This window comes from Anoplophora glabripennis, unplaced genomic scaffold (genome assembly GCF_000390285.2).
Source record: "Anoplophora glabripennis isolate ALB-LARVAE unplaced genomic scaffold, Agla_2.0 scaffold192, whole genome shotgun sequence".
Taxonomy (NCBI): domain Eukaryota; kingdom Metazoa; phylum Arthropoda; class Insecta; order Coleoptera; family Cerambycidae; genus Anoplophora; species Anoplophora glabripennis.
Genome location: NW_019416579.1, coordinates 827,490 through 855,434, shown reverse-complemented (window position 1 = coordinate 855,434; position 27,945 = coordinate 827,490). Strand labels below are relative to the sequence as shown.

General features: G+C 33.0%; 1 protein-coding gene across 1 annotated transcript in view; it reads left to right on the top strand.

Moving 5' to 3' along the window:
- Positions 1 to 1,110: 1,110 nt before the first annotated feature.
- The window catches only part of LOC108913757, a 53,686-nt gene continuing 26,851 nt past the window's right edge, over positions 1,111 to 27,945 (top strand). The window contains exons 1-2 of the mRNA XM_018719377.1: positions 1,111 to 2,365; positions 17,914 to 18,148. Coding sequence (XP_018574893.1) covers positions 1,111 to 2,365; positions 17,914 to 18,148 — 1,490 coding nt within the window. The remainder of the gene's footprint in view (positions 2,366 to 17,913; positions 18,149 to 27,945) is intronic.

The window sequence follows — 27,945 nt, the reverse complement described above, 5'->3', positions numbered from 1 at the left end:
CCGGATGCGAATGCTTCTGTACAACTTTTATTACGAGTATTTCAATTTGATAATGGACGGAGAATCTGCACACCCTGTAGTTTTTGAACAGAATTGTATTTTGGATGTTCTAGAGATGTGCCCTTTATTGTCCTAAACTGATAAAATTATCTATTTGTGTGCAGAATCTGGTCTGCGAATTTTTATATTTTATGGATAACTTTTATGGCTAACTTCACTCAAGTCAATGTAACCTAACCTTCTTTTAGTATTACTAGTATTAGATTACTTATACCGACTTAAATTATAAGGTTGCATCTCGGGTCGCATAAAAACATATCCAAAGTTTTTAATAAATAACACAGGGTCGGCCTTCATTTTCGTTGAATAAATGAACTTTAATTTACAAAAAAAAAACGCGAAGATAGAAAGATATCGTATAAGACTTTTCTATTACAAATATCATCAGGAAGCTGTAGTTTAATTTTTGTAGATTATACACGACACACCCTGTATATGCGTTGGTTAATAAAATGTAATAGTAAAGAACAAGCCGTGCATATTATTGTATTTTAATTATCTAAATATTAAGCCTTCCTCATAGTGAATGGGATTTTTATCTCCCACAGAGCTTTGTGCAGAAATTAGAATATTTATACCTAAATAGTACACTTTAAGGCAGAACTAAGTGGGTGTAGTAACTAAATTGATATGTTGTACCGCAACATAGTGTTAAAATTCAAAAGAAACCATGACAACCAAACAATCTCATTTCACACAATAAAATCGACCTCGGAAAGCTTTAACAACTGTAATAAATATTTTATTGCATTTAAAACATTTAATCGCAAGATCATTAATCGACCTTCGAGAAAGCCTCAAGTTTATGACAAGTATCAACCGTGACACGCAAAAAATGAATCAAAATTGCAGCCAGCGAAAGTTACAATCGATAAATAAATGAATGTCGGCTGAAATGAAAACATGTGGAGCACGTTTCAGTCAAAGTTTTGTGAGCAGAGAGTAAACAGCCGGTCTACTGTTCGTGTTCGTGCCACTCCGAAACTTTACTATTTAAAAATGTGAACTCCTTTTATATATTTATATTTTTATACAAAAGTATACAGAAAAATGTCGAATATAAGAAAATTATCAGCGTTCCGTCAGCTATCTTTAAATTGCTCGCCAACTCCGGAACAGCGAAGAAAAACTTTAAAAAAACAATTTTCCGAGGACATACCGGATTATAAAGAAAAATGGATCGATCCTGGAATAGGAATCAAAATATCGCTGAATACTAAAACCAGCCGAAATCTGGACCGTCCTCCTCCAATCAGGATAGCCTGGGAGGAAAACACACCACAATTAAAAGCAGAGGACGCGGTGATCATAAAAAAATGCAAGGAAGTAAGAAGGGGTTCTACCGGCAAACTGTCCAAGCAGAATTCTTTGGAAAAGAACTCTATTCTGCATTCAAAACACGAACTAACGGAAAGATTCAAACAAAACGTCAAAGAGAAAGAACCGGAGAAAACTAATCTTAAAATATTCTTAGCGCACAACCCCAAAGAGCAAGCCGATGAAATATATAGTAGCCAACAAGACAGAGACACTGAACAGTATCTAGAAAAAAATTACGAAAGGCCAAAGCTTATTCAACCGTTAATGTCAAATGTAAGTAATAACAGTAAAAATTTGTTTCAAATTCGTAGAAACTTCAAACCCAAAATTAATCTAGCTGAAATCGCTTACTCTCCAACAAGATCCAGCGAAGTAGACACAAACATTGCAAGAAATGACACTGTAGTCGTAGTACCAATGGTAGAGAAAGAACAACTTACACCTAAGCAAGGTAGCGCTGAACAGCTAGGCAAAGACGACTTAAAACCCATAGATTCCATAATAATAAGACCCGTGACGGCAGCTTCCAAACGCGAAAAATTCCAAAAACGGACAAATTCAGCATTTAACAACACTATTAACGAATCACCACACAACAGGCCACCACTGATCAGGTCATCTTCCGCTCCCAGTAAATCAGAACGGGGCAGACAAAAGTTTTCAGCCACCAAACGTAAAATAAAAACTATTAAGAGAGTCCATTTAAAAACCAATATAGGAGGAGACGAAATCGAAGAAAACGCTTGTAACAAAGAAAATCCTAAAAGTCAAAAAGTGCTGAACCGTACAGCGGTCGTGAACGGATCGGAAATCGTCACCATGGTGTCTTTAGTCAGTCCGGCTGGAAGCGATGCGGAGGAAGAGACAGAGAAAGAGGAAACAAAGGAGAAATGTAAAAACAAAACAGCAAACGTTAAAAACGCTGCTCCGAGAGACGAAAGAGAATCGCCAAAGAATATGTCTCTGAGAAAAACTGTCAAATCAGGTAAGTCGATATAGAAAGGGAAAGTAAGTACATGTTTATTTACAATGCATTCACGTATCAAGTACATGCTCCCCCGCTAGTATGCTAGCTTTGGAGGTTATTGATTAAAAATGAGTAACTCAACTCACTGCTAAGGCCTTAATGAATTTAAATTGAATATAAAACGTCAACGAATATTTAAAGTTATAAAAGATGTATATTTTGGCCTTAACAATATATTTTCTTGTTTTTGGCGGACAACGCAATATTATAAAGAATCTACTTAATTTTCAATAAAAGTTAATAATAGAACGTGTTTTAAGAAAACTATTGCAGGGACAATGACGTTATTAGATAACTCTAGTCTATCTCGTAATTCTCTATATTTTACATCCCACTTTTTGAAGGCATGAAAAATAGTAACTTTGTTACTTTTCTTGTAACTTCAAAATGTTGTAAGGAAAATATGATTAAAATCGTATTTTTAACAAATATTTTTTTATTTATTATTGATAACTCAAATTAATACTAAAAAACGTCCTATGTTTTCATGAAATGGGATAACAGACATTATAGGATTTTTTAATATCATGTAACTGCATAAACAAGCCATAACTTGACCAAACTCGCCCTTGAATATTTCCGACGGGCTTGTAGCCTATTAATAATTATACAGGCCGACAAAATAATAAATCAGAAATTAAGCTACACTTTTCCGATAATTTTTGATATTCTGAATCCGCTTTCAACCTAAGAATTGTTTCATCACTTTAGATTTTCGCAATATCCTAACCTAAATATGCGAAAAATATGGTTTTCCATTTTCTTTGAGGTTAGGTTACATTACGATGTAATTCTCCTCTACAAAGCTCATCTGAAAGTACTACTCTTCCCTCTGGAAATCTATTTTGAATCGTTCGAATATCTTTTTTCCTCTTCGAGATATTGTCTGTTGAAATTAAGTTTGGTGTATTCGTTTTTATTCGAAAATTGAATACCTACATAGCATCAAATCATTAATCAAGTTACAAAAACATAAATTTCCACTGTTTCTTAAAGTTTTCTTCCCATTTCTATATTCGATCGAATATTTTGAATTTTGTAATACTGACTTCAGAATCAGCGACATCAAAGACCAGAAGAACCAGTAGCAATTTAGATGTTACCTTGATTCTTCTCTCTTTTCTAGTCTTTGATGCTATGCAATTTCCGAATATCGACAACAAACTAAACTAATCAATTTCAACAAACATTTTCATGAAAAGGAAAACAGACATTCGACCAATTGAAAATGGATTTTAAAGAATATAAGCAGTGTTTTCAGATGCCAAAATGTGTTTTGTGGGGAAAAATTACCTCTTGATGTAACATAACCACAAATATAGAGAAAAACCGCGTTTTCCAAAGTTTTAGGTTAGGATATCTCGAAAACCTGACGTGATGAAGTAATTGTGAGGTCGAATTACGATTCCGATTCTCGGTTAGAAGGTCAATCACACTCTGTCTACCTGTGTACTTTGAATAGAGCCAATCTGTTATTTTGACATAATTTGGTAAGAAAAATCCCATAATGTGTGTTGAATATAACGAAATGATTGAACTTTCCAAAAGCGGAAGCTTCGATGTGTTCAACATAACCTTAAACGAAAGTACTGTACCTAATATTCTTGTACTGGGCAAGTACAACGTCACAATGGACTAAGTTTACCACGAAGTTAGCCTTAATAAACTAATTAACTTATCTTTACATTTTAAGGTTTGATTTTTCGAACTTGCTGACAAATAAGAACTTTAAAAACATTTACAAATAGGTTGCTTACGAAGATCTGACAATACATTCTCTTTTTCCTAATTTTGAAGGAACAAGTTTGGTAGTTAATATTTTATTCAAATTTGAGTAATTATCAGACGTGAGAAAACTAAGCAGAGAAATAACAGTTTTAGTAAGACTTTCGTATTGTTCAGGAAGTAAAAGCTATAAATGAGATGTCAAAAGTGGCGTGTTAAGGACACATTTTCTCAACGAAATGAGATCACGTGTAATATTTCACAAAAAGTTTTTCCGCGCAAAACCGGGCCACTACAATTTTATTCAATTCAATATGTTTACGTATACAGAAAAAATTATTTTTAGGGAAATAATATATTTGCGTAGCTTGCAAATAATCAATGCTGTATAGAATTTTTGCATACATAAATAAAAAAGAAACCAGCATTTCCTTATTGAGGAACTGCCACTATTTAGATAATGCCTACATCAATACCAAATATCTAAGATGGATTGGTAGTGGTGGTTCTTTGCATAGCCACCTAGATGATCCAGCCATAATCTTCCATATTTTTCATTATCGCCGCACTTGAAATATTTGGTGTTTAAGAACTATTAGTAGTACAGTAATTGAAGTAACCTCCAAATTCTTTGAAACTACATGGATTTGCATGAAAATTTAGAATAAGGCTCATCTTAGGCCCAAGTTTAAAAGTGACATAAGCCCGATTGACGCTTTTTGTTTTTTTTTTGGGGTAAAAACTACCTCAATGTGAAAAAAATTGAAAAAATTAAGTTTTAAGTATTTTATTGATAAAAATCTTGTTCAAGCACAAAGATTAAATAATGTTCCATCTTCTCGAATATGTTTTATGATATATTTGATCTTTCCGACACTTTATTTAACCCTTAAAAAATACCCCTATGCAAAAAATAATGATAAAAAAAATACTTTTTAAAGATTGGGAATGATTAAATCGTGCAATTATTTATAATAAAATAATTTTCTCCTTTCGACCCCTAAAAGCCACCCCTGTATTGACAAAAATGATAAAAAATTACTTTTTAAAAGCTTGGAATGCTATAATTGTGCAATAATTTAAAATAAAAATTCCCTTATATTGTTTATGAAAGAATATTTTACTTTTGCCATTTTCAAATCTAGTACCAATATTAATGTAAAATATTTTTATTATAATCGATTTTTAAATATAATCAATCATATAAAAAATTGCTACGCTGTATATAAATAATCACAATACATTTTTTTACTTATTTTATTTGTATAATATAATATAATTAATATATAATATACAAAAATGAGAAAGCCTACACACAAAAAAGTAAATATTCAAAGAGAGAATGCAGATTTTCTCAAGTTTTTAAATAAACAATAGTATCAAACGGAGAAAATATCATTAAATTAAGAAAATGATGTTTCTTCAATTTAGTTCTTGATTTTCTTGGAATATTAGTTCATTGGGAATAATATATTCTCAGTTTGAGTATTTAACAGAGCTTAATTGAAATAGATCTGGGGAATTAAAATGAATACGAGGCTCACTATTTTAGATCCATTTGTTTCTTGAAGGAAAGAAACTATCATTAAATTGAAAAAACGATGTTTCTTCAATTTAGTTTTTGATTTTCTTGGAATATTAGTTCATTGGGAATAATATATTCTCAGTTTGAGTATTTAACAGAGCTTAATTGAAATAGATCTGGAATTAAAATTTTCTTGGAATATTAGTTCATTGGGAATAATATATTCTAAGTTTGAGTATTTAACAGAGCTTAATTGAAATAGATCTGGAATTAAAATCAATACGTGGCTCACTATTTTAGATCCACTTATTTCTTGATGGAAAGAAACTATCATTAAATTGAAAAAACGATGTTTCTTAAATGTAGTTCTTGAGTTTCTTGGAATATTAGTTCATTGGGAATAATATATTCTCAATTTGAGTATTTAACAGAGCGTAATTGAAGTAGATCTGGGGAATTAAAATGAATACGTGGCTCACTATTTTACATCCACTTGTTTCTTGATGAAAAGAAACTAGCTTCAGTCTAAAAAGATATTTTAATTTCTCTAATAATATGATTCCTTTAACAATAATAGCTAATTTCCTCAAGGAGATGCAAATAAATTATTGATATAGAAAGATCCAACAGGTACATGAATTTACATTGATAATATTTTCTTTATTAGTAATAATCTCTCTATATAAAAATACAAAAACATAATAATAGACCACAATCGGTATTTTCGGCTTTAGGTATTACTTATTTGTTATTCAATAATAACAAACAGCGATATTGGCATTTTGGAACAATTTGGAATAATTGAAATATCCAATGTAAATGTATTTATGTACATATGTAAATATAAGTATATAATTATACAGGGTGGTCCGAATTTTATGCAGGAAACTTCGAGGACAGATAGATCTCTTTAAAATAATAGGAGTTTGCCTTATAAACATAGGTCTGGAACGGCCTCGTTTTAGAGATACAGGGTGTTGAAGTTATTAAAAAAATATTATTTTTTGTTTATATCTCAGGAATCTATTAACCGATCTCAATAAAATTTGGTACAAATAATGTACGATAGTAGGCCTTGCATTCCCTAAAATATGAGCTCTAAAGGTTTAGCCAGTGGTGTACAACTGAACAAGGGTCACCCCCTTTTTATAAAAAAAATCTACGCCACTGAATTTTTTACAAGTTATTGTATTGGATTTATATTCTAATGCACTAAATACGTAAAAAAGGTGACTTGAATTTTTTTTCTAAGGTTCACCATTTTCAAGTTATTGATACAAATACAATCCCCTTGTGGCACACACTTCAGATCATAATATTACAAAAATATTTATGTTTATGCTTAAAAGTAAGTGCAATGTATAAGCACATCAACAAAATTCTTTCGACATCACTTGTGAGGTAGTGCTCCTGGTGTTTTAGTTTTCCCTGGAGGTATTATCTTTACAAATAAGAACAATTTAATAATAATAAAAATACATTTACCAAGCAACAACAACTAAACAAGAAACAAAATTAACGTTACGTATTTACAGCAATTGTTTAAAATGAGAACAGCCCATATCGATACATTTCTGACATCTTCTATTAATGGAACTAATTCAAGCTAATATATGGTGGTTTTCTATTCGCTGCAGTAGTTGTGGTCTAGTATCTATTGGAGTAGAGTAAACTTTTCAGGTAGGTCACCCCAAACATACAGGTCCAGGTAGTTTAGATCTGGCGATCTGGCTGGCCAAGACACTGGACCCTCTGCACCATTATGGTTGACATTGGCATTTGGTCTTCTACCTATCCATCATCTCATATAATTTTCATTAAGCTATTCTTGTACTATTCTTCTAAAATGCGCAGGAGCACCATCCATTTGTATCCAGCTATTTTGTCGTATATTTAATGGAACATCCTCTAATAATTCAAATAGATGGTTAGAAATGACATCGAATATCATGAGGATTTTCTTGTGACCAAATATCCAGATTGTGAAAATTCACTACCCCTCACCTTGTGAACGTAGCCTCATCGGTCCAAAGTATTTCTAGTAAGAATTCAAACAACCACTGATAAAAATTCAGGCGTCTCTCTGCATCTCCCGGAAGTAAATTTTGCACAGGTTGTAAATGGTACGGATTTCTGTCATCCTTACCTAGAACTTTTCAAATTTTCGATTTACTCACCCCAAGTTGCCGAGACGTTCTTCATGTACCTACTTAGCCGAGGATCGTCGTTAAATGCTTTCAAAATTTCATTTTTGTGCCTTTCATTACTTTGTCGTGATTTTCCAAATATTATTTTAATCCAAAAAGATGAAAGCGACGAGTGCAAAGAATTTTGCTGATGTGCTTACAAATTGCACTTACTTTTAAGCATAAACATAAATATTCTTGTAATATTATGGTTAGAAGTGTCTGCCACAAGGGGATTGTATTGGTATGAATAACTTGAGAACGGTGGACTTCAGGGAAAAAATTCAAGTTACATTTTTTACGTATTATGTGCATTAGAATATAAATTCGTTACAATAGCTTGGTAAAAACACAGTGGCGTAGGTTTTTTTTATAAAAAAGGGGGTGACCCTGTCCAGTTGTACACCACTGGTTGAACCTTTAGAGCTCGTATTTTAGGGAATACAAGGCCTACTATCATACATTATCTGTACTAAATTTGATTGAAATCGGTCTATGAATTCCGGAGATATAAACAAAAAAGATATTTTTTTTAACAACTTCAACACCCTGTATCTCTAAAACGAGGCCGTTCCAGACCTATGTTTATAAGGCAAACACCTATTATTTTAAAAAGATCTATCTGCCCTCAAAGTTTCCTGCATAAAATTCGGACCACCCTGTATACTATAAATATATATATTCTTATCACTATGAATATTTGGTTTAATCTATTTGATGTAAACATCTATTTCGTTAAAAACACTATTTGATTTCAAGGGAACCATTAATAAACTTAAAGCTATTTCTTTTATTTTTTTGTTGGGAATACATCATAAATTCGTACTGAGTCGGAAAGTCTTTGTGTAGAATAATCGATTAGCTTATATCAATATTTTTTCTATTCAAATTAATATTTTCTGTAATTTAAAGAGAGCCAATAAAATATTATATCTAAACCATGTAAATTTCTCGGATCAAGAAAACGAATATCATTTACATAAGATATCGGTATATTCACATTGAGTAAATGATAGAATTGAAGTGCTTGTTAGATTTTCTCTATGTGAATAAATTATAATCAATGTCAGAACATGATTTTCTCAAAACAAGAGTAGAAATTATTTGAAATGATGCATTTAGTTTTATTTTGAACTATGGCGCTATTAAATGAAGAATATCTTTTGCTACAAACAAGAATATATATTTTTCACTTCAAATAAATATCTTCTTGCGGATATATGAGACTAGGAATTACTCAATACAAGCTGATTAGGTTCATTTCAAGTATTTACTTTTTTGTGTGTATTTTGCTCCGAAAAAATGTCATTGGTTTTTTAACTATAACTCGGTTAATTTTGAAGCTATAGTATCCTACAAAAAAGCATTTTAAAGATAATTTCAAGAGCTGTAAGATCGTTTGCATATAAAACCTTTTAAGTCCTTCGTTTTTTAAAGGGAAAGGATCGAAGGGCTCAAGACAGGTCGTTTTTTCATTAAAGTGGATACTTCAAGCGGCGATATCTCCTTTATTTTTTATGCTACAGGAATAAAAAAAAGCAAAATATTTGTTGAAAAAAATCTCATTTTTGTTGTCTATCATTTTTTACGTATCTTTCATAGATTCAAAGTTATAAATAAGGCAATTTTTTCTGAATAATGAAAAATACGTTTTCAACTTTTACCGTACATTATTCAAAAAATACGCATTCTAAACCGGTCTAACTTCAGGATCGTATGACAAACACTAAAACAAAACTAATTGTAAAGGGTCTACGATTAATTTTAATTCTGATGGAAATGGTACAACGTTTTTGACGATAACTCCTTCAATTTTGCTCTAAATAAATTTTTATAAGTGCTCATTTTGAAGGTCTTTTTGAGTACTACAAAAAACTCCAGGAACGTTATACACGTAAAATTAATCCTTTTTCCGTTATTTGACGTTGAATACATCGATTCGAGTATTCCCCCCAAAACAAGTCCCCTTCCATTAGCCATATTTCGCTTTATATAGGACGTACAACACTTTTTAAAAAACAATTTTCTTTGTTTATTTATAAGCTACATTTTTGTTCATTACACTTTTTTAAATAAAATGCGTAGTTTTTGAGTTATTCGCGAAAAATACTTTGAAAAAGTATTTTTTTTTCACTAAAAATTCCAAGTTTTCAATAGTAAATAACTTAAAAGCTATTGATTTCTCAAAAAAATTTTTCGGATATTTTTTGCTCAAAATTTGGTTATCTATTTCCAGCATTATTTTTGAAAAAAAAAAATCCACCCCGAGAACCCCCAACAGGGTGGAAGCGTCAATTGGCGCTATGTCACTAATGTTCATTGACCTTCTCTCTATCTGCCAAATTTCAAGTCGATCGGTTCAGTTTCAAAGAATTCGGAGATGAAAAGCTTCATAGTAGCTTTAGCTATTTCACCCTGCAGATTTTTTCTTCCAAACCATGCTGTCAACTAGATGCGCTGTACCTAATGAGATGTCAGACCCATTGTTCATTTCAGAAATTCGAATAAAAAGAACACAACACGCTCCAATTTAAAAATTGAACAATGGTATTGGATTTCGTGCCATTATAGCTATCATTAAAAATCCTTTCATTATCGTACGCCGTTATCATCATTGCAATTAAGTGTTAAAAGCTTTCACTTCATACCCATCAATCACTTTCTAAACTTTCGAAAACGGAACTAGAAAAGTTAAATTCTTTAGGTAAGGCACAAATTATACGAAACCCCAAGTTCTGCCTTGTTAATTACAGAACTTAATTGGAGTGGAGAAGTAGTAACATAGTCACGCTATTTCTAGGTAAGCCATTCAACCTTCGGCTAAGAAAATGGGGTTTCCGAAATAATGATCGAGGGGTTGCGAAAGTTCACGTTTCAATCTAGATTGCCATCAGGAATCGCTTTAATGGGTTTAATTTGTTTTAAAAATTTATCACCATGAATTTATTTGTTTAATAGCCCATCGGTTTTCTCTTTAAATGAGCCTTCCGCAAATTCTAATTTGAAATAGGCACAACTTTTTTGGCAGAAATGCTTAATGTACTTAATAGACGCGATTTACTTCTTTGGACAGTTTTGTGTGATCCAAACAATGAAAACAAAGTACAAATAACTACCTACGATACAGGGTGTTAATGATAAGACGTATTATATCGATGAAAATAATCAACTTTTGCCCTATAAAAATTTGTGATAGCACGCTTCCCTACAGAGATGCAGGGTGTTAAAAGTTTCAAATATTTAGACATATGATTTTTTCTGTACCTTCACTGGCAAAAAATATTTAGTGATAAAATTTAGGGGGTGACATTTTTAGTAGGGACTATTTTTTCATGGATAACTTATTCCAAAATACATTCCAGTGACGTAGTTATTGGGGGAGTATGGGACCTTTTTAAAAAAAAACGTACGCTACTAGTTTTTTAAATAATTTCAAATGTTTTTTAAATGTGCAATTTGTAAAGTTTTCGTAAAAGGACCCCGCACCATTCTTATGGAAATTGGATCCCGGTCAAATTCATTGAAGCTTCAGAATATTGTTGTTCTTGATGTGCCTATCAAAAGTTTTCGAGCGTCAAAGTTACGGTAATTAACTATATTCGCCGTTCTCGTAGACCGGTGTCGAGGGTTAATTCTCTCTTTCCCCTCCATCTAAGAGATTTTTCAAACGTACACTACTACTTTTGACCCCGGAAATGGAAAGAGCAAGTATTTTTGTTGCATTTGGGAAACTGCTTTTGACCGCTTGTACACCGGGTGTCCCACACGTGAATATCTCTTAATTTAAGGGATTAATGAAAATATTATTCAAATAAAAGTTGTAGGGTTTTGAGGGGGACATCTAATGGTGACCTTGACCATGACCTTCAAGGTCAAGTGGATTTTTTCAAATGGATTCATATTTTTGACACTAGGAATGAAAAGAGCAGAAAATTTTACATCCGACTATGACCTTGACCATGACCGTCAAGGTCATTTGAAGGTCATTTAAGTTTTTGTTGCAAAATTCTATTTTTTAGACTTGAAATGAGAAGAGTAGGCCATTTCACGTACATGACATTGACCTTGACCTTCACGGTCATTTCAAGGTCAAGTTAATTTTTCAAATAGAAACCGGTATCTTTCAGACCAAAATAGAAAGTGCGGAGAATTTTGCTTCCGGATATCACATTGATCATGCCCTTAAGTTTCAAAAGTCATTTGAAGGTCATTCTAGTATTTTACAGGCAAAACTTTAATCTTGTTCATATTTTTCTTTTTGATATGTGGAGCTTGACAAAATTTTCCAAAATACCCATTAACCCTTTACGGCATGCATTTTTTATTCAAATGTTTTTGAATTCGGACTAGCTCAGAATTTAGTAATAGTTAGGTAAATCCGAAACGGCGGATCCAATATGACGAATACTCGGCTCCACCTTGAGTTTTAACTTTTAACGTAGGTTGAAGCATTTTCAAAGTGTTAATCCATATGAATATTAAAATGTTTACAAAAATTTGGTCAGCCATATTGGATTTGAATTTTTTCAAATTCTAACGCGATCAGCGCCCTCGAAAACCCCCGAGTACACTATTCGGCAAGTCGGAAATGAATTTTGCAACAAAAAACTAAAATGACCTTCAAATGACCTTCAAATGCCTTTGAAGGTCATGACCAAGGACATAGTCGGATGTAAATTTTTCTTCTCTTTTAATTTCTGGTGTCAAAAATATGTGTTTCAATTTGAAAAATCAGCTTGACCTTGACATTACTTTGAAGGTCATGATCGAAGTCATGTTCAAGGTCACCTTTAGATGTCCCGTTAAAACCCTACAACTTTTGTTTGAAAAATTTTTTCATTAAACCCTTAACTTAAGATATATTCACGTGTAATTTTTAAAATGGGACAGTTTCCCAAATGCAACAAAAATATTTGCTCTTTCCATTTCGGGGTCAAAAGTAGTAGTGTTTGAAAAATCTTTTAGATGGAGGGGAAAGAGAGAATTAACCCTCGACACCGGTCTACGAGAACGGCGAATATAGCTAATTACCGTAACTTTAACGCTCTCTATCTCGAAAACTATAGGTATTTGGACCTCGTTCCCATTGGAGCTTTTGATCAGCACATTAAGAACAACAATATTCTGAAGTTTCAATGAATTTGACCGGGATCCAATTTCCATAAGAATGATGCGGGGTCCTTTACTTTAGATAATTAGGAAATCAAATAAGACGATGCTTAACTACCTACGTTGCTATTTATCATTTTTTATTGATTGCTAAATGTGTAACAATAAATTCAATATCAATACCTAATATTTTGGAGAGATTCCAAAACACTATACAACGCTACTGTTTTGTGTGTTGCAAAAAGTTTGTTATTTTTCTACCACTAAAAACAAATTTTAATAAAAAAAAGTATGGTATTCAATTATGCAAATATTGAATTAGCAGATATACATTTTACATACGGTAAAGCGCATGGCAATGCTAGACAAGTTGAACGGCTTTATAGATAGACTTTTCCAAATCGACGTGGTCCAACAAGGAATACTTTTTCAAGCATTCACCGTCGAGCTCGTGAAACTGCATGTTTGTCGCTACCAAAACGTCTGTTCATACAGCTGAATTTTGGAATCCGTAGATGAAGACCCGTCTACCAGTACCAGACAGATATCAACAGATTTGGATGTATCACATGTAACAATCTGGAACATCTTACGTGAGCAGCAATTACGCCCATACATGTTCAGCGAGTTCATGCATTGAATGAAATTGACTATATACCGAGGATTGAATTTTGCCAGTAATTTTTACAACAATGCGAACAGCCTGATTTTCAGTTATTAATATTATTTACCGATGAAGCGAAATTTAAAGAGAAACCAATTCGGATTGTCATAATAACCACCAATGGGCGGATGAAAATCCGCATATTATGTCCCAACATCGATTCCAAGAACAGTTTTCTCTGAATGTTTGGAGAGGCATTGTGGTCGATTACTTGATTGGTCCCTACTTTTTACCCAGAACCCTCGATAGTAGAACTTATCAAAGGTTCCTACAAGAAGAATTACCACCACTTCTAGAGGAAGTGCCATTGAGGTTACGTCAATTATTGTGATTTACGCACGATGGGACGCCACATCATTACAGCCTTACCGTCAGACAGTTACTAAATAATCAGTATCCTAATCACTGGATTGACAGAGGAGGACCCATTGCTTGGCCGGCTCGTTTCTCCGACTTGAATCCCTTGGATTACTTTTTTTGGGGCTACCTCAAAACTATTGTATATCGTACTTCAGCTCCCAATGTAGAAGTACTTCGACAGTGCATTGTAGAGGGTTTCGCAACCATACGGCAGGAATTATGAGGCGTGTAAGACGATCAATGCGGAGACGCTGCGCAACATGCATTGCATCCCAAGGACAGCATTTTGAACATTTCTTGTGATGTATAGTGTTTTGAAATCTCTCAGAAATATTAGGAATTTATTGTTACACATTTAGCAATCAATAGAAAATGGTAAACAAAAAGAAAAAAAACTAAAACTACAGAAAAACAACCTTTTTAAAGACAGCTACCTTGACGCGGTAAAAGGGCTTAAGTCTTATATAAATAAACAACGAAATGCAGTCCATTTTAGTACAGTAGGTATACAGATTTTGATTCTGAATTTTTAGCTGAAATTGTTCATATTTTTATAATTTATCGAATGAAATTTTATCTATCTATCCACTTATTTTTTATGGATTTCAGAATAAGTTTCAAGGGTTTGAGGTTAGGTTTTTATGGACATAGCATAGGTTTGAGGCTTCAGAAATACAAAATATTAGCTTCAGAATAGAGTTTTTAAGGAGTCACATTCTTTGTTTTGGAAAATATCCTTCGTTTGACTTTCTAGCTCAAATTTCTCGAATTTGTGGTTAGATAGTTAAGAATAGAGGTTAGGGCATCAAAAATAAAAAAATATAAGGTTCATAAAATAGTTTTTCAGAACTTTTATTCTTTGGTGTGGAACAACAACTAGATCAAGTTTTTAGAATTTGAAGTTGGGTTTTGAGGGTTTGGGAATAGGTTTTGAAGGGTTTGAAATTAGGTTTTAATGGGTGTAGGTTGATGGGTTTAGAGTTAAGAAATATAAGCTTAAAAATATAGTTTTCATGTAATTATACACATAGAATTAGAAAAGAGTCAGTGTATTACTTTGAGGTTAGGTTTGATGTTTTTGAGTTCAGGTTTAAGGTTGAAAAGTATTGTGAAGCCACATGATTATTTTCGTTATTTAATCAACCTCAAATACGAAATTTTTTATTTTTTTATTTTTAAATACCTACCGAATTATTATCTTTGGTTGGCTGATGAGTTCCCACTCGATTGAAAAAATTGCTATACAGGGTGTTTGGTAAGTCGATGCATTTCTTGCAGGAAGTTATAGTACAAACGATTTGTGATATATTTCCTTAATATACCATATTCCGAAAAAGCTTAGTTTCCGATCTACAAGGTGTTAATAAAAAAATGCAAATTTATAAATATTGCGGAAACCGCTCAGAATATTTTAATAAAATTTTACAAGCTTTGACAGCTAACAACAATACATGTTTTACGATAAAAATATTGTTTTCAGTTTCACCACTGGCGTGCGCACAGGCATGTCTCTAGATATTGTTAAAGAAAAAAATGATACAGCACTGATTTTTCTCAAAATAAAAAATATTTTTCAAATCCTTGTTCAATTTGGAAGAGAAATGGTATCTTGACTTTTTTTCTTATGATACACCGTTTTCGAGTAAAAAAATAAAATCGATTTATTGCATGGCATAATTCGGTTTCAATAATTTGGAAAATAGCAGAAATTATGCATTTAACTGCTTCACACTCAAACACTCAAAGTAACAGCTATTATAAATTTTGTCAAACAATAACAAAAACGAGTGCACAGCCAACTTGCTAATTTCTGTTTAGATAGTGAATAGTGAATCTGAAAACTGATAAAAAATTTTTAGACTGCGAGGAATATTAATTTTTTGTAATAAAATTGGTACAGAAAAAAGCTGAGTGCACAATTTCTGCTATTTTTCAAATTATTGAAACCGGATTACGCCATGCAATAAATTGATTTTATTTTATTTTTTACTCGAAAACGGTGCGTCATAAGAAAAACAGTCGAGATAGATACCTTTTCTCTTCCAAATTGAACAAGGAATTATTTTAAAAATGTCAGTAGCGTATCATTTTTTCTTTAAAAATATCCAAAGACGCCACTGGTGAAACTAAAAACAATATTTTTATCGTAAAACATGTATTGTTGTTAATTGTCAAAGCTTGTAAAATTTCATTAAAATATTCTGAACGGTTTCCGCAATCTTTATAAATTTGCTTTTTTTTTGTTAAAACCTGTACACCCTGTAGTTCAGAAACTAAGCGTTTTCGGAATATGGTATATTAAGGAAATATATCACAAATCGCTTGCACTATAACCTCCTTCAAGAAATGCATCGACTTACCAAACACCCTGTATAGATATATCAAATTATCGCACCAGGATCATAAAATTGAGTATATTACTTCTTTTAAAAAAATAAAATTTTTCACAAGTGATTCCGTGTTTGGGGGTTGCAACTCTTATTTTTTATTTCAGGAAAACTAAGTATATTTTCAAACATTTTTTATATATAAAAAATTCATATTGATTCAAAATATTAAAAATATGGTTTGACAAAAATAATTTCTGATTTTAGGGGACGAACAACCCCCTAGTAATCCCCTAGTGTGCGAAAAATGTCTTTACTTTTTCTTTAATCATACGAATAATTTTTTCTCTTGGTCTAAAACGGATTTAAACAGATGCAAACTACCCCTGATGTTCACCCTCAAAAACAGTATGTCCGTGATATCTCGGGTTCTAATAAATATTTTGGAATGAAACAAAATGGAAATTACCGAACCCGTTTTTGGGGGATGAGCATCAGATTAAATCCGTTTTAGACCAACAAAAAAAAATATTTGTGAAATATCTTTTTTTTTATAAGAAGTAATTTCCATTTCTTTTCATTCCAAAATATTGATTAGAACCCGAGATGTCACAGAAATACTGTTTTTGGGGGTGAACATGAGGGGTAGTTTGCATCCGTTGAAGTCCGTTTGGGGCTAATAGAACAAATTATTCGTATGATTAGAGAAAAAGTAAAAACCTTTTATTTTGTAATGTTAATTCTAATCGTATAGACATTTTTCGCTCACTAGGGGGTTGTTCGAGAACTTAATTTTGCCAATTTGTTTACATAAGTTATATCTTTAATTTTTTTTAATATGAATTTTTTATATATAAATAATGCTTGAAAAATATAGTTTTTTTGAAATAAAAAATAAGGGTAGCAACCCCCAAACACGAAATCGCTAATGAAACATCTGTTTTTTATAAGAAGTAATTTTGTATGTTGTTTTATTTCAAAATATTGATTAGAACCCCAGATATTTAGAAAAAAAACTGTTTTTAGGGGCGAACTTTGAGAATGTATTTCACCCACATATTATTTGATAATAATAATGCAGAATTATTATAAGTACCCGACTCAAAAGACAAAAACACATACAACTAAAAGAGTTATTTTAGGTTATGAAACATGAAACAAATACAACGTAGAGCGCAAATAACAGGTACCTACGTACAACATAAAATAGCGGCCGTTTACGGCATGTTATTTACAAACGTTATTTTTCTAACATAACGTTTTAGCGTAAATGGGATACATACTCGGCCGGAATGTCACATTTCCGTTTTCCTTAAAACGTACGTTGTGTTGTGGGCTATAAATTCCGGTGTTTTTATAGGAACCTCGCCAACTTATTTCGAAATAACTAAACGGTAAATTGGAATGAGGAGTATTGCCAAAGTACAATATCTCAATTTCGTTCAGGATATCCCCATAAATAATATTGTATATAAATCACGATTACATTATGGTAACCAATAAAACAAATTGAAACGTCCCTCCGCAACGAATCACGAACTGGCTCTGCCATTTGATCGATCCCTCTTAACCAATAAGTCGTAAAACATATATACCACTTTTTGTTTCAGTGTCATTTCAGCAGTCAAGTATACATGCCATTAGGAGTTTTTCTGCGAGTTTTCCTGGGAGACGCGGTTCTGTGGCCACCGCCCTTATGTTGGGCAACAATTCCAAGACTAATTTGCACAGTACAAAAGCACAAGAAAAACGAAGTACAAATTCGAACACGCCAGATGACGACGAGAGAGTGCCAAAGCGACGCCTGCTCAGAAGCGATACTCAGGAAAAACAGAACCCCGTCAGGTAAGACCATTATCATAATGTATTATTAGAGTTTCTCTGTAATATACACAGAGAAATCCAGAATTATTGAAGGTGATATAATGCTATAGGTACATATTATACAGGGTGATTTTGAATAGAGTACCACAAACGCTACTAGATGCATCTAGATGAAAGAATAAGGCGAATGAACTAACTATACCTTAGACAAAAGATGCACTCCTGAGGCATTACAGGGTCTTGAATGTTGTAGAGCCAACCAATATTTCCTTCAATTTATCTTGAACGATGTGGCGTAAATCATTTATATTTGGTACAGACATTTGTCCAATGCGGACACATACTTTCTATTAATATTGTTTAAATATATCCACCATAGGTGCTGCTGTCGACTATAGTCTGTTTAGAAATGAAAGAGAGTAATAAAAGCTCATTATGTATGCAAATCGTAAATAAATGTAGTACTGGTGCTTATATTCAATATTTTTATATTATGTATTTTCCGTATAGATGAGGTCTACTTTTAACAAAACTTTGTGCGATCGGACTGTACTAAATTGTAGCAGGTAGCTAAAATTTAATCACCGACAATCTGCCTTTGTCTATGCCGCTTCAATTTCTCGGTCCATTTCTCTTATAAGTAAACAATATAAAAACAGCTTTTCAAAACATGAGGCTACTTTAAGCATCATAACCGGATTAAGAGGGTTTTTAGTAATTCAAATAAAATTATTCAATATTATTATCAAAATATTTATTTAAATTTAATGAATAGACTTTTATTCCACACAAAAATATATGTATTTTGAAAATTCAAATTATGGTGAGTAAATGTAGTGTTGTATAAATGTACAATAAAGAAAATAAAAAAGTAGGTATATTAAAATTCATCCTCTGAATATTCTGATGAATTATCTTCGTCTCCTAGATTGATAACGATAGGTTCCACAGTAACGTCAATTAAATTATCGAGTTCCCACATTTTCTCCTCTTCTTTTTGTACATGATGTATACATCTTTGCCAGTTATCTGCAGTTACTCGTTCCAAGGAATTTTTTAACAAAATTTTCACGTCACTTAATTTAAACGTCGTATTATTTCGCGCTACATCTCCTTTTACCTGCGCCCGGACTAATTCGATTGGGTTAAGTTCACAGTGATAAGGTGGTAACCGTAGTACCGTTATTTGGCGATTTGTTGCCATTTCATCGATAACATATTTTTTCTGATCTTTATTAAGATTGACAAGTGTCAAAAGTTCCATTTTCACCATATTTGTTTCAAAACAAATGTTTTTTCCGGATAACCATTGAATTATATCGACTTTCCTCCAAGCAGTCGTAGGCGTCCGCTCGGTCTGCCGTGAATGGTATTATCCATGACAATTACAGACCCCGGAGGAATAAGATCCAACATCTGTGTAAAATACTCTTCGAAAACATCTGCGTTCATGTCTTCGTGATAGTCACCTGTATTTTTAGATTCAAATAAAAGTAAACCGCCAGCTACAAAACCACTGGCACTACCTATATGTGTCACTATTAATATTCGCCCTTTACCTGAAGGTGCCTTGAACCCTGTTGAAAGTCCATCCAAAAATGCTTGTTTTACATTTTTATCTTGCCATACTTTTGTATGTATATCCCTCGTTGACCCAAGTTTCGTCTAGATAATAAATATTCCTCCCTTCGTCAAGGAATTTTCTAATTGATCTTAAGTAGGATCTTCGCCAACAAATAATTTCATCTTTATCGATAAGAACTGACTTCCTGTTCTGCTTTTCCCAACAAAAATTCAACTCTCGTAAGACGGCTCATAATTTGCTTCTACTGATTTTTGGCAAATCGTTGTCCTCTGAAAGTTCACTTAAAATTTTGTTTAGCGTTGGTGTATTTCTTTTTTTAAAATAAAATGAGTGTACTTTAGTCACTAAACACAAGTCGAATTTTACTCTACTGCACTAGCACGTCTTGGTATATTCAGCTCTAAGACTGGATTGATCTGTCACAATACACTGGCTCCTGCCCTATGATGTATCCAGTAAAATATACTAATGTACACCAATTACCTGTTAGCATTAGTGTTACCCGATAATTACCTGAAACAAAATATTAGCACGCCCATGGCCGGTTCTTATCTCTGGGTTTTATTACTCTCTTTCATTTCCAAACAGAGTATACATGCAACATATTACTCCAAAGAATTTTTCACCCTGTATGAAAATACATACCTTATTTACATTTTCGGACGTAATAACTAAAAACAAACATTTTTTCTCTCTTTTATTTTCGATAAACGCGATAGTTTTTTTAGATAATTTACGAAAAACAAACTTCGGAAATTTTACAGCGCCAATGGTTGCAGTCAGGTTGCAGTAATACAAAAACGTCAACATACCACTCATTAATAGCTAAAGGAAAACGCTTTTCTGGTAAAGTAATTTTAATAAATTTATTTTGAAGAAACAGTAGTATTCGTTATGTAACAAATCAAATTATTTTACGTGTCTAATTTAAATAATAAATTTCAATTTAAAACTACCTACTGTAATCTCGAATGTAATATTAAGGAACATAACGTTATTTTAAAGTAAAAAGTTTCTAAAGAATATTTTCAAAGTAGTTCCCATTTTTCTGTAAACACAATCTAACACGACGATTCAAATTATGACTTACTCTTGCAAATATTTCTGGGTTGTTACGAATATCGTCAGCTGCGAGAAAGATTTTTTGACGCAATTCTTTAACAGTATTAACAGGAGTAGCATGAACAAGACTTTTCAGTTGTCCCCATAAGAAATAAGCAAGTGGGGTAATATCCGGTGAACGGGCAGGCCAACTAACGGGTGCATCGACACCACGACTTATAAAACGTCCCGGAAAATTTAAATTCAACCATTGCCTGACAGCTAAGGTACTATGTGCCGGGGCCCCGTCATGCATGTACCACATAACTTGTCGTACACCTAGTGGTATATCCTCCAAAAATATTGGGAAATTTTCATTTAAAAATCTAAAATATTCAAGAGCTGTCAGTCGACAGGGATGAATAAATGGACCTATTAGAGCATCTCCAATAATTCCTGACCATACATTTACACTAAAATTGTGTTGAAATCTTGATGGACATATTTCATGGGGGTTTTTGTCTTTGAAAACATGCCTCATCGGTGAACAAAATATGAGATAAAAAATTTAAGTCGTGTCTGGACATGTTAAGATACCACTGGCAAAAAAACAATCCTTGCAGGTAAATCATTTGCAGTTAATTCTTAAACCGGCTGGTGGTGAAAAGAGCGTAAAAGGTTATCAAGAATCAAGTTCCAAACAAGGCTTTGCAAAAGCTTTGCTTTGTACTGTGTAGCCAGTCTTCTTGTACTTGTTTGAGGATTTTCTTCTAAATTGATAAGTATAGCTTCTTCAAGGTTTACATTTCTGATATACCGTCTTTGTCCATTACCCTCACGCTTAGGTTGAATTTGGCCAGTTTCTCGCAACCTTCTTTCCACAGCTGAAAAAGTTTGCCTGTGAGGAACCCGGCGATTTGGATATCTCTAATGGTACAATCTTGTTGCGGCAGCACAATTTTTGTGACATTCAAAAAATACTTGGAGCATATCAATATACTCATTGTTAGTAAAATTTGCCATAATTAAACAACTATTATTTGAAACCGTTGATGACACTGACACATCAATACAAAAATAGTTTACTCAGCAAATTTGTTACCGATTTATCAGGAGCAACTATGATGTTGGCGAAGTATTCCCATACTTATCAATTTAAGCAGGAAATTCTCAAACAAATCGTGTTAGATTGTGTTCAAAGGAAAGTGGGAACTACTTTCAAAATATTCTTTATAAAATTTTTACTTTAAAATAACGTTATATTGTAGTATTACATTCGAGATTACAGTAGGTAGTATTAAATTAGATATTATTACTTAAATTATAGTAGGATCGTATTCGATGCAAAGTAGAGCAAAAAGTTGTCGGTCTTTTATCAAAGTAATATCGTGTCATCATTTTTAGGAGGCGTAAGATAAATCATTTCAAATTTAAAATGAAATTCAATGTAAAATCTGAAATACCGCTGCATACGCACTGTGTTCTGGTAGTAGCTGTAGTCGCCCAGGTGCATCGAGTGTACGAACTGGTCGGTTATACGTCAAATACTAACATGGCGAGGTTTGCCGTCAATTAGAGAGCGCTTCCAAAAAACAAGTAAACAACAGTGGCGCGTACAGAGGTAAAATGTAGTACATATGTGGAATTTAGGAAACAAATTGGATTTATAATAAATTACATTTAAAATTAATAGTTTATGAGAATAAAGGAATTTTTGTAGGAACAAGGGTGCCAGACCTGAACTGATCCCCTCGTCCCTTCATAATGTATAAAGAAATTATTCAATTTGAAAAACCCTTAAAAGCGTACTTCATTGGTTCCCTTGACAGGCAATGATTTATTACTTTGCATCGAATATGATCCTACTATAGACACTTAAAATAATTTTATTTGTTACATAAAGAATATTCCTAAATAAATTTATTAAAATTACTTTACGAGAAAGGCGTTTTTTTTGCTATTACAGAATTGTGTGTTGATGTGTTTGTTACTGCAACCATTGGCGCTGTAAAATTTCCGAAGTTTGTTTTTCGTAAATTATCTAAAAAAAACTATCGCGTTTATTGAAAAATACAAGAGAGAAAAAATGTTTGCTTTTAGTTGTTACGTCCGAAAATGTAAATAAGATATGTATTTTCATACAGGGTGAAAAATCTTTGGAGTAATATGTTGCATGTAGTCGACAGCAGTGTCTCTGGTGGATATATTTAAACAATATTAATAGAAAGTATGTGTCCACACTGGACAAATGTCTGTACCAAATAAAAATGATTTGCGCCACATCGTTCAAGATAAATTGAAGGAAATATTGGTTGGCTCTACAACATTTAAGAACCAGTAATCCCTCAGGAGTGCAACTTTTGTCTAAGGTATATTTAGTTCATTCGCCTTATTTTTTCATCTAGATGCACTGGTACCGTTTGTGCTACTCTATTCAAAATCACCCTGTATAGGGTCGTTGATATGTATGGACATGGTCGATTATCTCATAAAGTAAGCCATCGAAAAGTCATAAGCCACACCTTTTAGGGTTTTTTAAATCTATTACCTACAATAAAGAAAAATTAAGTATACTGGTTCAGTCGAAAAGCCATGATGAAACAAAGTTGCTTTTTCTTTAATGGAACGCCCTGTATATTATTCCATATTTCAATTCTTCTTGAAATTCTAAACAAAATTCGTATAGCACATCATGTGCCGTTTTAACCGTTTTCGAGATATCGAACTTTGAAAATCATTTTCTTATAAATTATACAAAAATATTTTAGTCCATTAAGTTTATAGTCCACTATAAAGACAAAAAAATATGACTACAGGAAATTTTATTATTACTAGGTACTACGTCTTTTATATTCAAGCCCGTTTCCACACCACCGCTGAGGTAGAGCTCCCGCCGCGTTTTTTTGTAAGTAATTTCCCCTGGAGGCCTAATCCACAAAAAACTAACTGCTGTTTATTCATTAATTGAATTATCATCAGTTAATTCTTCCTCTACCACTAAATTAAGACATCCTTCACCATGACAATTGGAGCACATTGTTGAACACTTCAATCCAACCTTAGCGCAACCACATCGTTTTCCGCAAACCTTTTTACAACGGCATGATATTAATTGAAGAATAGAAGTAGGAGCTGGTATCTCAATTGTAGGAATTGGCACCAAAATTTTGCTAATTGTTTTCATCCTCATTCATTAGGCTTCAAATTTTCTCCACGCCACGAATGAATTTGTTGAAAAACGCGATACGAATGTTGTTCTAGGCAGGACATGTAGGTGGTAGTCTTGATAATATCGCTGCTTGATTAGATTGACCAACAAATTTGTTAAATTAAATGGATCTAAATTGATTTAATGATGTGACAGTTCGAGATGCCTTGTATAAAACTAGTGTGATTTTCTCTCCAGCTCGTACAATGTCTGGTTTGATGGATGATGGATTGTAAAATATATGCAAAGCATCGTCTAAGCCCCTTCTAGTATTATTAAATTTACAGTTTGTGCTTTTCTTTTGCCAAAAAATGGTGACATAGTGTATCACATTCACTGAATGCGTGACAGTTATGAAGCACTTCCGAATTCTGTAAATCGAGAGAACTATAAGCTATACATACTAAACATGTTTAACGATATGTTTTACGTTTTATGTAAACAATTTACATTAAATATTAAAAAACTGAAAGGATTATATTAATAACACAGCCCCACAAAAAAAAGTATCGGATCTGGTATTTAGACCCATGTATTTCCATGTATTTTTTTCCGCTGAATCCGAATCTGCCTTCAGATTTGAGCCCCCTTTGCCCAAGGGGTTTGAGTTTTCCGAAAAATTAAAGAAACAAGTCAAAATTCACAAAAAACGTAATTTACGATCGACGAAAGATAAAAATTCAAATTATTCTACCAGCTTACTAGACGTATGAATTTTCACTCGTTTAATTCCAATTTATCATCATAGTCAGACAAGCTGGTCCAATTTCATTCAAAAACAGAAAATAGATTTAAAACGCCATTTTCATGGCATAATTCGTGTTGCAGAGTTCTGGATCCATCTTTTTTTCCACCCACCCATTTATGAATTCATACATCTTTCTATCCAGTCGTTCATGCATGAACACGCATATTTATTCATCCACCTGTACCACCTATAAAACCCACCCATCCACCCATCTATCCGTCTACTTCTTGTACTGAGAGATGAGATAACAGCCTAGAAGATTGAGAATGCAATAAAACTTGTAGAATACTCTACTTTCTAAACAGAAGAAAACGATATCTACAAATCATTCTTATTTTTGTTGCTATAACGTGGTAAAAAGATGGATCCAGAACTCTGCAACGCGAATTATGCCATGAACAAGGAGTTTTTAATCTATTTTCAGTTTTTGAATGAAACTGGACCAGCTTGTCCGACTCTATGATGATAAATTGGAATTAAACGAGTGAAAAATCATATGTCTAGTGAGCTGGTAGAATAATTTGAATTTTTATAACTTTCGTCAATTGTAAATTACGTTTTTTTCTGAATTTTGACGTGTTTTTTTAATTTTCCCGAAAACTCAGACCTGTTGGACCAAATCTGAAGACAGATTCAGATTCAGCGGAAAAAATACAAGGAAATACATGGGTCTGAATACCAGATCCGATACTTATTTTTGTGGGGCTGTGTAATTTATCGCAAAGCTATTATTAGGCAAAGCTTTATCTTGTTATGTTATGTTATATTGTTATGTAGTCCAAAATCCACTGTTTAGTTTTAAGCACCCATATTAATTTTTCTCAAAAGTCATCGTAATTTTAAGGAATTTGTCTTATCTTTACCAGCATTAACCTATTTCAAACGTCATTTGTGAGATTAAGGCTGGATATATAGGAAAAAATATATACGACACAAATAATGTAGAATTTTATGCTGAATGTTTTAGGTCCTATCCATTTTCTTTGTCAGAGAAGCAGTTTTTGAGAAAAATTTAAAAAACTGGCGCGAGGTCACATTAGAGGGTAGTTTCTGAAGCAAAAGGGGATGAAACACTCTCCGTATAGGTGGGAACTCCTTTGTTCTGTATTTGGATGTCTATACGCACCTAAATTTTTAAAACTTTTTAAATTATTTCTCCTATTTGCCATTTTAATTGCTAATTTACTTCGATTACAAGTCTACATTTAGTTTGAAAAAAAAACACCGGACTCTACCTAGGTACCCAAAGGTTTTTAGGGTCGCTGATTCCGATGCAGGGGTCGGTTAAGCTCTATCACGTCAGGTTCAAGGTCATTGGAAGGTCAAACTAAGAAAATGTGGTTGAAAAAACTTGAAAAAAATTCATATGTACATAGGTCTTTTGGGTCGCTGAGTCCGATGTCGGTTATCCTCTATAACCTCATATTCAGGGTTGTTTGAGTGTTAAAGTAAGAATAGACAGGGGAGTAGGCAGGGGCCTACTTTTGTCTGTTTATCTGTCTGGCTTTTTACCTGCACACCTGTTTACTTGCTTGTTAGTCTGTATTTATCGTCTGCCTGTATTTTCTCTCTGTCCATCTACCTGACATTCTGCCTTTTTACCTGTCTTTCTGTTTGTAATTTTGTTTATTTTTCTGTCTGATTAAATAACGAAATGTTTCTATCTGTCTGTTTTTCTGCTACCCTCTGTCTAAATGTCATATGAATCTGAAACTTCATTTTCTTCATTCTCATCTTGATTGGTTTCCAGAAAATCTGGGAGCTTTTAGTGAAGAACAAGGAGAATGAATGCACCAGGACAAAATTACCGATAGAAAGGCAGGAAGTCAGGTAGATGGACATAGAAAGAGTACAGACGGACGATAAATACAGACTAACAAGGAAATAAACAGGTATGCAGGTAAAAAGGCAAACAGATAAACAGACAAAAGTAGACAGGTGAACATTCCTAAACATTTTTTCCAATTTTTTTCAGCTCCTATTTTTACTTTTAACCTTCAAACGGTATTGAACATGAGGTGATAGAGGTCAACCGACATCGGATTCAGACAAAAGACCTATGTATGAATTTTTTCAGATTTTTTCAACCACCTCTTCTTAAGAAAAATGACCTTGAACCTGACGTGATATAGATTAACCGACCTCGACATGGGAATCAACGACCTCAAAAATCCCTTGGTACTTAGGTAGAGTCCGATGTTTTTTTTCAAACTAAATGTTGACCTGTGTAATTTTCTTGCAAAACTGACACGTTTAAGTGAAATCGAGCGTATTGAAATTTTATTGATTATAGGATATGGTGATAGAAGACGAAGTTGTGACGAAGTAGTGGATATTTTTTATGAATTGCATCTCGATCGGGAACGTATTTCTAAATCAACCGTTTCAAAAACATTGCAGCGTTTTCATGAAACTGGAGTTGTTAACAGATGGACGAAAAAGTAGAAGACCAGTAAGCGTTACATATGAAGAAAATTCTTTGAATGGCATGTTAAATCTGGTGGAAAATCCAATAAATTCGACACAACATGAGTCGTCATTCAATTAAAAAAATCTGGAAACGGAAAAAATTACATCTATATAAAATGCATTTGTTCCAAGAATTGAGTTATGTTACGATCGTAGAATCGAGTTGTGTGAAGTTATTATGGATAAATTAAACGAAAATGCCAATTTTGTCACCCACATATTGTTTTCTGATGAATCTATATTTTGTTGAAATGGGCACGTAAACCGACACAACTGTAGGTATTGGTCAGACCAAAATCCACATTGGATGAAGGAAGTCCACATCCAACGACCCCAGCAAGGAAATATTTGGTGTGGCATTATGGTGGACACGTCATATGGCCCTATTTTATAAATAGAAATCTGACTTCTGAACGATATTTATTACTTTTGCAAGAACACATTATTCCAGAGCTTAGACGATTATTCTCGTACAATAACAATCCCAATTTACCGGCAGAGCAAATAGCTTTCAACATGATGGGGCTTCTCCACATTTTGAAAGTGTGATACGGGCATATCTAGATGAAACTTTTCCTCATAAATGGATTGGTCGCAGAGAGGTCATTGAATGGCCAGCTAGGTCTCCTAATATGACCTCGCTTGACATTTTTCTGTGGGCCACATAAAAAATGTAATCTACAAAAATAGGAGGCAAAATATTGAGGAGTTGCAGAAAAGGATTCCACTATTCCTCCCAACTCCCTTTTAGATTGACTACAAAATTT